Source organism: Rhipicephalus microplus, chromosome 8, assembly GCF_043290135.1.
Source record: "Rhipicephalus microplus isolate Deutch F79 chromosome 8, USDA_Rmic, whole genome shotgun sequence".
NCBI lineage: Eukaryota > Metazoa > Arthropoda > Arachnida > Ixodida > Ixodidae > Rhipicephalus > Rhipicephalus microplus.
In genome coordinates, this window is record NC_134707.1 from 95,914,285 (window position 1) to 95,927,529 (window position 13,245).

Below are 13,245 nucleotides of genomic sequence, written 5' to 3' on the forward strand. Positions count from 1 at the left end.
CTTGTGACAGAACAATATGCAACATTTATAAACTTATACTTTTCATACTATTCAGTAACTCTAACGTTGATATCATGGACTTTGAACCTATCTTTTTCGTGAACTTTTTATATGAGAATATGTAAATTTACATTGTATGGGGCAACATTCGCGTAATACATATAAGACACAAAATATACTTTATGAAGAGATGAAACAATGCAGCTTACCCTACCAGTCCCCTTTTCGAGCAAGCCTACCTTTTCGTGCTCTCAAGTGGTAATCATCGATAAAGTCTTCGGGAATTCCGCCAATGCATCATACTCTCAAGCAAAGTAGTTGCAACACGACATTGGCACTATGATGTGCACACAGTGCTGGTTCCGCTGCTGCGGTGACGTCCGCAGTTTATTATGACAATGTCCTTCATTCGATGAAGAACGAGTGACCATACAGCCTTTGCAACGTACGAATTCTCGTCAAACGCTGTTAACTGTTAACTGTTCTTGTCAAACGCTGTTAACGATCATTCGCCTAATAAAAGGAGGGCATTCAATTCGGTTGACACATATTTTGAGGTTCAGTCGTTTCGGTGCCGGCCTAATTTACTCATGCTCGAGTTCACTTACTTAAAAACATTTCTACCTAAGGCCGCACCTATAATCAGACTCACTAATCAGTTCTACTTGAGGATGCTTGACTGTGACAGATAATTCTACCTAGATTGCCACGAACTCAAGAAGCATAGCACCTGCGAAAATAAGTTGAGAACAGGACTAAACTGTTGAACGCTTTGAAATCGGCCGTACCTAGCTCTCCCGATAAAGATACCCTACTTACGCAATGACATTATCTGTGAGGCCCACAATCATACAGAGAAGTAATGTTTTATCTGTAATTAGGAAACAGCAGCATCTGGTTTCTCACTTACTTTCGACTAAACTTCTGCCTAATGTGAATAACAGAAACCAAACGCTTTACCGTTATTGCCGATTTTTATAAAGTATATATGTTAGGAGAAGTTTGAACACGTTTTATGAGCCAGTTTTCATTTTAAGTACCAACTGGTCTGCATATAGTCATTTATGTTATTGTTTTTCTTATTGAGCGGTTATATTCTATGATGTGGAAAAACAAACATACCAGCATAAAATTTCAATCTGTCATGACTACAATCTAGCACAACTATCTACTTTGGCTTATGTTTAAGATCCCGCAGAATTGTGTCGAGCTGCTTTTGACTTCGGTAATTGTGAATTAAAAAAAAATCAGGAATGTTAGTTTTTCCTAAACTTCACTTTTTATCACTTCTGCGTTGCATGTGTTCACAAATAGGCTTGGAGAAAATAAGTGCTGAAAAATCATTCTTAATCTAGATATATTAAGTGGTGTTATCTTGTTCTTTTTTCCCCTAATATAGTTTATGACTAATGGAACCATTTATTTGTACTCAAGCAGCAAGTTCTTGAATGTAACATGCATCCGGGCAAAAGCAATAAAGACTAATAAAAGTACGAACACTTTAACTTACGATGTGCTGGTTAAGTGGGCTGATGACGACAAACAGTGAGCTACAACAATTCAGTATATTTCATTAAATAGGTGTTATTACCAAGCACTGCAAACGTTAGTACACACAATATATTTATAAAAGTCAGAGTATAAATGTTATAGTTGTATTCAAGGTGCGGTATATATATAATGAAGCGAGAATCACGGTGGCATTCGAACCGGTGTGCACTCAATCTGTACACAAGCGTCTCAACCGGTCATGCTATCCAGGCATGCTAGTAGAGTGTAGCATAAAGTTGCAAAGCACTGTGGAGCATGGACGCGGGAAAGCGGAGTGAGTGAAAAAGCGAAACATGTGATGGCGAGCAGGATGAGAAGGAGGAGGGAAGCGAGTATAGCGTTTCATAGAAACTACGAGAAAGAGAGCAATAGACAGAAAGAGATGTACAAACATAAGTAATTGATTGATTGATTGATTGATTGATTGATTCATTGATATGTAGGGTTTAGGGTCCCAAAACTTCATAGGATTATGAGAAACGCCGTTGTAGAGGGCTTCAGAAATTTCGACCACCTGGGGTTCATTAACGTGCACACAAATCGAAGCACACGGGCTTACAGCATTTTCGCCTGCTTCGAAATTGTAGCCACCGCAGCCCAAATTTGATTCCGCAACCTTCTGGTCAGCAGCCGAGTACCTTAGCCACTGGACCACCGTGGTGGGACATGCACAAAGAAAAAAAGAAAGAGAAAGTGGAAAAACAAAAAAGGGGGAGAAAGCCCTCTTCAGAGAGAGAAAAAAATGAAAAGAATTAGGGATGAAGCAAGCGACAAAGAAATATAGAGAAAGCGAGAGGAAAAGAATTGAATAAAGTGGGTGAGAGAAACGAAGAGCAACACAAGGACACAGAGAGAAAAAGAGGAAGCAAATAAAGAAAAATTAAAAATAGTACTTACATAAAGCAAGAAAACAGAAGCAATAAAAAAAGTTGAGAAAAATTATTTTGGACAACCTCATAAAAGGCAAATGCCAAGACCACGTAGCTGCAAATACACTCCGCCGTCTCTTTAGCATTCGCGTGTTGAAATGAAACTTATATTTTGGAAAAGATATAAAACACCTTTTATTCTTAGCTTATATGTCAAACGAGTACACTGACAAATAATTATGAATTTCCTTTGCATGTGAAGGTGGCATGTGCTTCTTTAAGCTGTCCCGCTTGCTGAGGTTTCGTTTGGTTCTTCACAATTAATATTAATACTTCAACTCACAGGGAAAACAATTATGATAAAGTAGTTGACACTTTACCATTGAAGAAACATTTGGTTGCTTTGTGGTATGAGTATGTCATCCCGTAGTTAGAAAATTAGGTTTTTTTGTCTGTTTTGTGTTCTGTAACTCACAACTACATTCTTTTCCACAGGTATTGATGACTTACATTTTCGTAGAAACGCAAGAACGCGTTTCATGTTACAAGACGTATAAGGCAACTAGTTCTAATTCAGTTGGTTCTTTTCCTAGAATAAACTTCAGTGCCTCATGCGTACTGTTTAAAACAGGTGTGTTTCACGCCTGCCGATGAACGTAAGTCCTTGTCAGTTGTAATCTCTATAAATAAACTCTTAAACGTCTCTTCGAGCGGAAAGTGTCCTCGTCGGCACCGCTAACGAAGGTTGCGAGAAGTAGTCGCGTGATGATGTCACCAAATAACGCCCCGATAGGTTGACAAGTAGTGCAAATTGCCAACTTAATATGACATCAGGTATTTTAACGTCACCTTTTAATCTCAGCACGTGACATCGTATCTTGGTCAAGCGTAGTTTGATTACGGAAGCGATACAATACTAAGTGGTGGGCCTTCGATTTTGATGGGCGTACAAAACTATTTTAGAGGCCAATAGCTTTCGAAGGGGGCGGGGCAGCATCGATACATCAACTGAGATCGAAGAAGGCTGTAAATCTCAAGTCATGTTAGCGGAGCAAAGGTGGGGCTTTGGGCATTTTTTTTTCACTTACACGCTCTCTACCCCCCCCTTTTTTTTGTTTTCAGAAAGGTGAAAGCTTTTTTTTGTGAGGGCATATTTGTCTGAAATAAATTTTTTGTGGGAACGAATGCAACAAAAACCACGTAGATAACTTTGCAGTTTCCAATTTAGTCTGACGCTTCTTTCTCGTAATGAGCCCATTTGTATAAGTACACGTCATCTTGCATAGCCAATGCAGATATGAAACGAATAAGTGTTCACTTCATATTCGTAAGATCGATTGCTGTTGATGCAGTGCTTGCCGTAAGTTGGTGATGAATGAATGAATGAAAAAAACTTTATTTGAGTCCTGCAGGACGCGCTTCATATTTTTCATTTCAGAACACAAATACATCTAGTAGGTTCAAGCGCATGAACATTTAGACAAATATTTTCTCAGGCCAAGAATCTTGCAGTTTCTAGCACCTTGACGATTTGCTTATTTTGGGCTGAAACGCATGGGGTAAAAAAAATGTAGTTGGTAAATGCAATGTTATTGTGGTTTTTTAATGCCCTGATAAATATGGAGGAATTTGCTGTCATGTAAACAAAGAAGCAGAAATGGAAATGAAAAAGCTAAGAATAGTGTAGGCAGTGGTCCTAGGCACAGATAAGAAGCAATATGAAGTGCCTGGGGTGTTGTTACAGGATCCTTCTGTCATGAAACGTTGCGTACATAGCACAGGCAGAATGGTGTATTTAATTTAGAATAAGAAATGACGATTTGGGTGTGCGTAGCAATGATCTATCGAATACGGCTGCGCCTTGTCGACAGTGTGGATGTAAACACTAGTTAAGAGAAACCAGCAGAATGCCAAGGCGTCATTAGTATTATAACCAAATAGCTCTAGAGAGTATCGAGGCTTATAATATTGCATCAAAAAATAATGCATGACAAAAAAATAATGCATCAACTTCCCGCCTCCAGCCTTGCAAAATATGTAAACTTCATACTTGAAGGGTTGAATATTGTTGTTTTTTTATTTTTATGAGTTGCTCATACCGGTTGCCATACGCTTATGCACTGGTTTGTTACCTGTGATAAACCACGCGTGGGTTTATATTTATGGTCTGTGCATGAGAGATATGTTCATTGGAAAGTCAGCGCTTGTGCTTCGTGTTCCCCTTTTTTGTTTCCATTCGTCTTTCCTTGTGGTGTTGAGCTTGCCCAGTTATCGGCCTTTATATATCCTTAATCTTGATGGGAGCCGACAGATGAAAACAACGCAGTGGGATAAAGATAAGATGAGCAGGTGAAGTGCCTCAGACTTACTGGCCGACGTTTCGATAGAAGGACCTATCTTTTTCAAAGGCGCCATGTCATCCTTGGCGTGTTAGTTTTAAAGAGGTTAGTGGTGATGTCACCTGACCTAAAATGAAGCGAGGACTGCACTCGTCTCTTTATAGTATTTTGCTTTTCAGACGGCGATCATCTGCAGGGACACGCACCACCACCATAATATGACGTCACCTCTAACCCCTCTAAAACTAACACGCCAAGGATGGCACGGTGCCTTTTAAAAAGATAGGTCCTCCTATAGAAACGTCGGCCAGTCAGTCTGAGGCGTTTTACTCGTTCATTTATCATTATCCCACTACTTTATAAATCCTTGTAATCCGGCCTACCCTTTCTCGTTCATGTGGTTTCTTATGTGCTGCAAGTTTCGTCATTTATCGCTATCGAAGAACTCATTTTTATAACATTTCAAGATGCCTCTTTGAAGGGAAGTTATGTACCATGCACTAAATTTTTCTGTTCCTGCCGTCGTACTGCAGTGCTTTTGGTATCGCGCCACCCCTGTAGAAGCCACTATATGAAGTTTTGACGGCATCATGTGTAGTTACGCTACGCGACGTTGTATTTGCCCCATCACCACTTTTCATTCGTTGTGCCGCCGCTGACCGTCACTGCTCACATTTCGCGAGCCATCTACGGCGTTCGCTTGCATAAGACATAACAAAATATTTTACCACATTTGCTGGCCTTGTAGGCAACACGAGTGAATTGGTGCCTCACCATACTTGGCGCCGAGTACTTCGTACACTTAGATATCCGAGCGTATGGCTGAAGTGAGCGCCATTTCAGCGTCTCTGGGAGTGACACTGATTGCCTCTCTTCGCTAGAGAGTGACATAAAGAAAACACTTGTCAGTGTGGCTTAACAAGTAAGCTTCCCCACTGCTCTGACTTTTGCAATCGCTTCCTGGCTTTTGCAACCCACTTCTAACTGGGTACATCACTGCAACAACTGCCACGTAGATAGGTCTCACTAATGAAATAGAGGTGTATGCCCCGGTATTGAATGAGAGATGGTTGTCATTACGGCGTCCCCTGTGTTGCCTAATAACCTAAGTTTGGGTCGTAAAACCTAAGAAAGTAACTGTAAGACATGGCGTGCTCTCGCCGTTGTAATTCATACCACTAATTCATTGAGAAGCGATCACGCGAAAGTGCACACGTTATTGCTTATTCGCATGACAATTGATTGACTGATTTGTGGGGTTTAACGTCCCAAAACTACCATATGATTATGATAGACCCCGTAGTGGAGGGCTCCGGAAATTTTGACCACCTGGGGTTCTTTAACGTGCACCCAAATCTGAGCACACGAGCCTACGACATTTGCGCCTCCATCGGAAATGCAGCCGCCGCAGCTGGGATTCGAACCCGCGACCTTCAGGTCAGCAGCCGAGTACCTTAGCCACTAGACCACCGCGGCGGGGCTATTCGCATGACAATGAAACAAATTTGCATAATCAATTTTTTTTAATTTTATTATGAAAGAACATGAAGGAGAGCTATTCCAGAGAAACTAAGAGCAATCAAGATTTTTGAATGCACGTCAGCCGAGGCTTCCCGTACCGGAATAAGAGTGAAGGAGGGCACACTCTCAATGCATATAAACATAGCTTTTTAATCCTTATGTGTCAGCAAGTAATTACGTGGAGTAATCGTGTTCTGTAATGCTGACAAATGCTTTCGCATGAAAAAGAAATTGGTAAAGTGCTTCTCTCAGGAGGACAAACAAGAACTTCAAGAGATGAATATTCCTTCGAGACATGTGATGTACAATGGCAATCAGTTGCTTGAGTAGGTCATATTAAATATAAAATGTGCGTTGTGGCTACATCGTTTTATTAATTACTAATTTTGAGGATGTAATTGACAGACCATAACTATATATATATATATATATATATATATATATATATATATATATATATATATATATATATATATATATATATATATATATATATATATATATATACATATATGTATGTATATATAGTGGGAGTAATAATTCAATGGGCTTGTTAGTCTTCTTGAAGGTATGGGATATGGCACAACGGAAGCGTTGTCAACAAGGATATGTATATACTTTGTGCTTTTCAGGACAAAGGGCTGTTACAAACTACACGTTTCTCCTTACAATGCGTCACTGCGCAGTCGTGGCGAAAAAGAAAAGTTAAGGATTATCAGGAGCGGGTAAGTTAGCCTTCTTAGACAACGATTGGTATTTGAAGCAAACTGTTGGTTGCGTGATGACCTACTGGCTACTGCTGGAACATGCAACTCCGTAAGATAAGCACAACGTAAACCAGTTTTGTTGAACTCAGTTTGCAACCATTGCGTTTTAGTTATCAGTGTTCGCATCTTTCGTTTTCAATTTATAACCAAGCTTGGAGCGTGCACAGAAACGACCTTGACGGTCGTGAAAATAAGAAAGGCAGACAAAAAACACAGTGAGAGTATTCCTGTTGGTCTGAATGTAAGAAGACCTTGGTATTCCATCATGCTTAAACTAATGACATCATCGCTACATATAGCTCAAAAGCGTTGGTAGCTGGCGTGGTGCCTTTTCAGCATGCACGAGCCCGACGTCTGTTTCTCCTGCCGTTTCTATTGATCACACATCAACCAAGTTCACCGAACGTAGCTGATACAATTATTTGTTTACAACATAGCTGTTGCGCCAGAGCTTTGCCTTGTGTTGTAAATTGAAAAGTATCACCAGCGTGAATCGGCGAGCTCACTATCACTGCCAAGACGCAGAGTAGAGATGGTTGATAAGAGTATCCGAAACATTGGGGAATCTAGTGGTTTCGGCACCCGTGTAATTTTAGTAGACCTGTGTGGTGAATGCTGGAACGAATTTTAACTAGACGAGTATATTGTGTACTATAATTTCCTCCATTTCTGTGGTGCGTGGCTACAGAAATTCTGCGGCAGATCTTTTATGGTCGGGGAGTAAAAAAGATGAAAAGCAAATGAGTGACTACTCAGAAAAAAAGTCCTGCCATCTCCACGAAGTGAATGATGATGAGTGGGGCGAAGCTGCAGTGTTATCCGGTGAATCCGTGAAACATTCACCCACACATAATGTAAATGCTCGACACGTTTTTGTACGGTTGATTGTATATAAACCTACAAACACAATGTTTTTATTTACAAATCGCATACACTTATCTACATGCTAGGTGTAATCACATATATATTGATGAAATTATATGCAAGAAATGAATTACCCGATCACAAAGCTGCCCGTGGGACACGTTTTTCTTTGAAGATTACAATGTATTGGATGGTGAAGTATGTGGCGAGAGCATCTTTGATGAAAAATTGTAGTTGAGAGTTGCAGAAGGCAGTGCCCAATGAGATACCTCTGATGGCTTTGGGGTGCTTGCCGTCGTACGAGCAGCACCAGAGACCGTAAGCGCATATCATCTGCGAGACTAAGAAGTAGACTTCAACTGCCATGATGTCCACGTTGAAATCTCCAACGAACACGAGTGGACCATGCTTGAAATCAGTTCTGTATCCATGTCTTGCCTTCTCAATGTACCTGGGGTTGTTTCCCTTGAAAAAGTTCCGCGCGAGGTTCTTCCGTGACCAGAAGTGCATTGGAGAGCTTGAGAGCTTCACGGCAGCAGGCTACCAATTATGGCTCTGGTTTGTCAGTGATAGTTCAAGGTATTCGGCTGATTTGGGTAGTCCTACGAACTTCGTGAGGCCTTCCGCACGACACTCTGCATCATCGGTGCACATGGTCACGTCGTAGCCTTCGATGTGCACGTTTACAACGTTGCATGTCACTGTGAAGCAGAGCTCGTCCACTGAAGCCAATACGGGATCGTGTTCGACGTCTTTTCAATGGGCGTTCAGGGAGCGAATGTTTTGCAGGGCCATTGTGAACTCTCTCGAGTGGTCCCGGCGATGAGAAAGGAAGCGCGCCAATGTGGTCGTGCACGCGCTTGCCTCGACAACCAGTGGACACTGCGCGCTCGCAATCGGCTAGAAAACATTTGGAAGACGCGTATAAAAAGCATTCAATTCTTTAAGGTATGTACAGGGAGAGTGGGGAGTGGTTCTTAAGGAGCCTCCTCATACAGACACTATTGTTGGGCACCCATTACGAAAACCCATTCGCGTCGGCTGCACCCCTGCCGCGCTCAACCAAGTCCCGTTGGGCGTCAGGCTAGAACAGCAGAGCAGAGCCACCTCCCAGTGCTCCCGGGAATGATTGCGTACAGGAGTAAGGTTGGGAGTTTTCTAAAATGTCAACACCATGTTGAAAATGCCACAGGAACTTTCCTCACAGCGCGGGCACTTCACCGTGTCAGCGGGGTTGACATGTTTCGGCATTGCCGGGCACAATAAAGTTTTTCGTGTAAAGGCGATGGAGAGCCCACTCCTCCACCTTAGTGAGGTCCTTACAGGGTTTTAAATAGAGTTCATGGCGAATTGATAAAACTGAGCAACCTTCCTAATTGTGCCAGTGGGACTTGGTTTAAGGTCTGAATTGTAAAGGGACGAGGATTGTGCCCGAAGAGTAAGCGCGCGGATAATAGCAACGGCCGGATCATTGCCATCGAGGCCCACATGAGATGGAGCCCGAATTACCGTCCGGTGCGTGAGGGCACCTATGCACTGGTTCTGCAAAATCTTGTACGCTAAGCAGGGAATGCAGCCCCGTTCCATATTGCAGCAGGCACACTTTGATTCTGTAATAATGACCCTCGAGAACTAGTGGGCATGGCGCAACCAGCGACTTGCCCTTGAACAAGAGCAGCTTCGCAAGAGAGCTTGGCATCATAACTACATAAATAGCAGAAAAAAGAAGAACAAATGCAAGATAAACAGAAAAGATTCGAAAACCGCGAAATAATTACGCATTGAGGGAAAGAACAGCGAAACAAGTACAAAGAACATGAAAAATGAACAGGAGAAAGCATAGTCATGTGTGTCATAGTATAGCGAGAATTGGGAATGAAACGAATGAGATGGTGAAAGGGCAACAAAGCCAGAGCCAGATAGATTCCCATTGGCTCAGCTGTGACCCAACTTTTGCTACTTAATGTAATTTCTGCTATATTTTGTTTGCAATATGTCGCAAAGTGTATGAAGTAGTAGCTTTTTCTAGATGTATCTGCATAAGACATCTGGTCTTCTAAAATGGTCAAAAACTTCACTGATGGCTTCATGTGTCATATGACAATCATCGTGAAATATGATGTTTCGGTTATGTTGCAGTGTAGTGTTTACCTGCATTTGTGTGATTTGAAAAGAAATGTGTATAATTCCTACTGATCTTTTCGACCTCAGGCAGGGCTACCAATAATTTTTTTCAAGTTCAGAAGAGCTTTTCCAATATTTATTCGAAACGGCGGCATCGCTGATTGTACGAGGCGCTCGTATCATTCACCCCACCCCGACATATCTTGCATAAAGAACTTCCGCAAAACATTACATGTTTCATACGACGCTACTGTACCACAAACCACGATAGGGCTTACTATAAAGTACTTACCCATTGTCAAGTACATTATAAAGTAAACTAAAAAGTTCATTCTGAAGTACATCATACGTTAAATGCTCATCATTAAGTACAATAGAAAGATTTTGTTTTTCTCTTCAGTTTGAGTGGCATTGCTCTGCATACGGTACGTAAAATGTACAAGGCAGGATTTTGTGCCGCCCATTTCCGTGGACAACATTGAAGTGCCATTTAGGCAAATGAAGCAGCCATTATTACACCGGAATAACTAGCCTATCAAGGTCATCTAACTCTTTACAGTCGGACAACTATTCCTGAAGCACCACACCCTGTTTCCGCATATCAGACTCGTCGAAGGCTCGGGGAAGTTACTGATCTTTGATGAATCCGTTATGCACCTAGTTTCAATAACACTTCTCCTAGGCCTAGTTGGTTCATACTCATATAAGTACTTTTATAGCGCCAACACAGACACACCGCGAAGAAAAAGACGACACAAACACACCTTCCGCAATGTTTAAAAAGTTTTGTGGCTGTATCTTTGGTGCTCACGGCTTTGGGTGAATCGACTGAGGACGTTTTCCACATTTGGCGTGAAGAGACTAAGTTTTCTCAAACAGGACTGCATGGGCCGCTGCATGCTGGATAGTTCGTCTATTCGATATTTAGTTTTCTTTTTATTCAACATAGTTGAGTGTTAAAAGGGTGCCGAAACGGTTCTCAAAGTATTGTCAGTGTCTAGGTTAAAGCATCACGAAACCTTTTTCACCGTAAGATCAGTGACACGTCCTGTATCAAGGCCGCTACGGACAATTATGTCTATACCCTCATTCTACCTCCTGCCTTGCGTCTTCCACTCAAGACACACGCTGGTATCGCTGGCGATTGCCGAGATTTCATGAGCGCACTGTACGATTCGAGTTTCGCCCATTCCTGACTACCGAGATTACACGTCGACAGGGTGCGTGCATCTCGGAAGCTATAGCCCTGCAGCACACGCAGCACCTGGCTACAGAGACGAACATTGTTGAGGGGTTGATATCCGTTCCTACAGGTTCCGCCACACTACGAGCCAATCTTACGTACACTCCACATGCAATCAGATCAGCAGGCTAGGTTACGTCACGCTTCGAATAGATGTCGTAATGCGAATGGTTGGTTGAAAACGCGTTAGGCTGAGCCGCAGTGATCTGCACAGATTCCCAGCTCTAAAGCGTTGTAATAAAGTGCAGTTTACACCAAGATAATAGATAAGTCTGTAAATTACTGTTAAATCTTGGTCTACCAGCACAATGGGTTTTTACAAAACTGCCAAATTTTTGCAGTGTTTTTTAGGTTCGTCCATCACATTTCAGCCTTGCATGACGAGGCGTAGGGTGCTCCCACACCATAGACACGTGAATGAAAATTGCGCCTTACGACTTGCTTCAGTGCAGCAGTTGACGCTTGAGTTAAAACATAAAACAAAAATGGCGTAGTATTTACACTGAATATTTCATTTACTGCCGATTGACTACTCAATGAAAGGCAATTACAAAAATCGAGAAGTGAGCTGGTAGAGATAGCTGATGCAAAACCAAAAAGAGTTTTGTGGATCCTTAGAGATAATATAATATCGAGGAAAGACTTTAGTCTGGTACTCTCTATGTGGCACTAGAGAATATCATAAATATAGAGCCAGCTTATGCACTCGTATCAAACAGTTTGTCAGGTTTGGCCTGTGCTTGTGGCAAGTTATCTCTTTGTTCACGTCACCTTCTTAACTTCGATATGATTATTACTACAACACAGTTAAAACAATACAATTAGCGTCCTCTACACTGTCATTATTTAGCTGTCTCTTGTTTTTCATTATGATTGTATCGAACGAAGAAACGAGCCCTCCAGTTTCTGTTATTTTGATCATTCATTGCGCTGGTCTCGCGCCGGCAGTTACGGTGCGATCAGGTATTAGGCAAGGGCTTAGATCAGCTGCCCTCTCCGTGAAAGCTCAAGTGCCCCGGGATGCCAGCAGGTTAGAAAGAGTGTTCGCCACTCGCCGTCATGGCTCAAAGTAATGCCAACCAACACTTTTAGGCTTGTGTGAAAATGAATACCCGATAAAGTTGACGAGAGGATGATGGCCGCCGTATCATAATAGGTGAATCATCTTGTGCCTTATCCGAAAGTTGCAAGTTGGGTATCAGCGGGTGGTAGCTTGCCTTTTCTTCACTGTACGTTCTCTAAATTTATATCATAATCAGTAGTATACAACTGAAAGTGTACAGTTAACATGCCGTATACCAGGGTTAGGCAGAAATACTTGGAAAAGTGAAAAAGTATTACCGAATATGAATATAAGATTACACGTGCTGGAAGACTGCAATGAAGATACAAACAAACTTTATTGACGTAAAGGAATATTTTAGGAATACATTAATATAAGACAAGAAAGTATCGCGGAAAGGAGATGGAATTCAGATAGAAATACTGGAATACATTTTATTTCGGGGAAGTTTACACTCCGAAGAAACATTTTTCAAGTACAAAATAAAATTGTAAATAACGTAGAAGTGCCTTGGAATGTGAGAGTAAAGCAGATCGCTCGAGTCACTAACGCACACCAGTTAATTCAGAGTAAGCACGCATTTATAATGAACAGATGTGCACTGAGAAGCTGTGCAGAAAGCAACAGCTTCTCAGTGCCTTTGCTAGACAGCGTTGGTTTGGCTTCACCACAACACTTGCGAGCTCCCAATATGACTGCCACCTCCTCAGCTCCCCAAAAACGAAATATGAATTGCTTCACCAGCCCTCAAAAATAGCGACGTTGTCGTCAAGGCTGATAATACTGTCTCAGCGTTTATACCATTAGCTTCTTTGGACGCTTTACTACATTGGTCATTCTATGCCAGGGGAGAACCATCCGCTACTTGTGGTTCGCATTTACTTAGCTTACCACAAAAATACCC

The 13,245-nt window shown here is 41.8% G+C and overlaps 1 protein-coding gene across 15 annotated transcripts in view; it reads left to right on the plus strand.

Annotated features, from left to right (window-relative positions):
• LOC119165678 (uncharacterized) overlaps nt 1-13,245 on the plus strand; it is a 91,479-nt gene that overhangs the window by 18,699 nt on the left and 59,535 nt on the right. For 12 of the 15 annotated variants that reach the window (XM_075872387.1, XM_075872389.1, XM_075872386.1 and 9 more), the window contains one exon: nt 6,913-7,005. In XM_075872387.1, the coding sequence (XP_075728502.1) occupies nt 6,913-7,005 (93 nt within the window). Of the gene's footprint in view, nt 1-3,013; nt 3,077-6,912; nt 7,006-13,245 lie in introns of all 15 variants that reach the window. The other 3 variants (XM_075872384.1, XM_075872383.1, XM_075872385.1) reach the window with 1 other exon arrangement.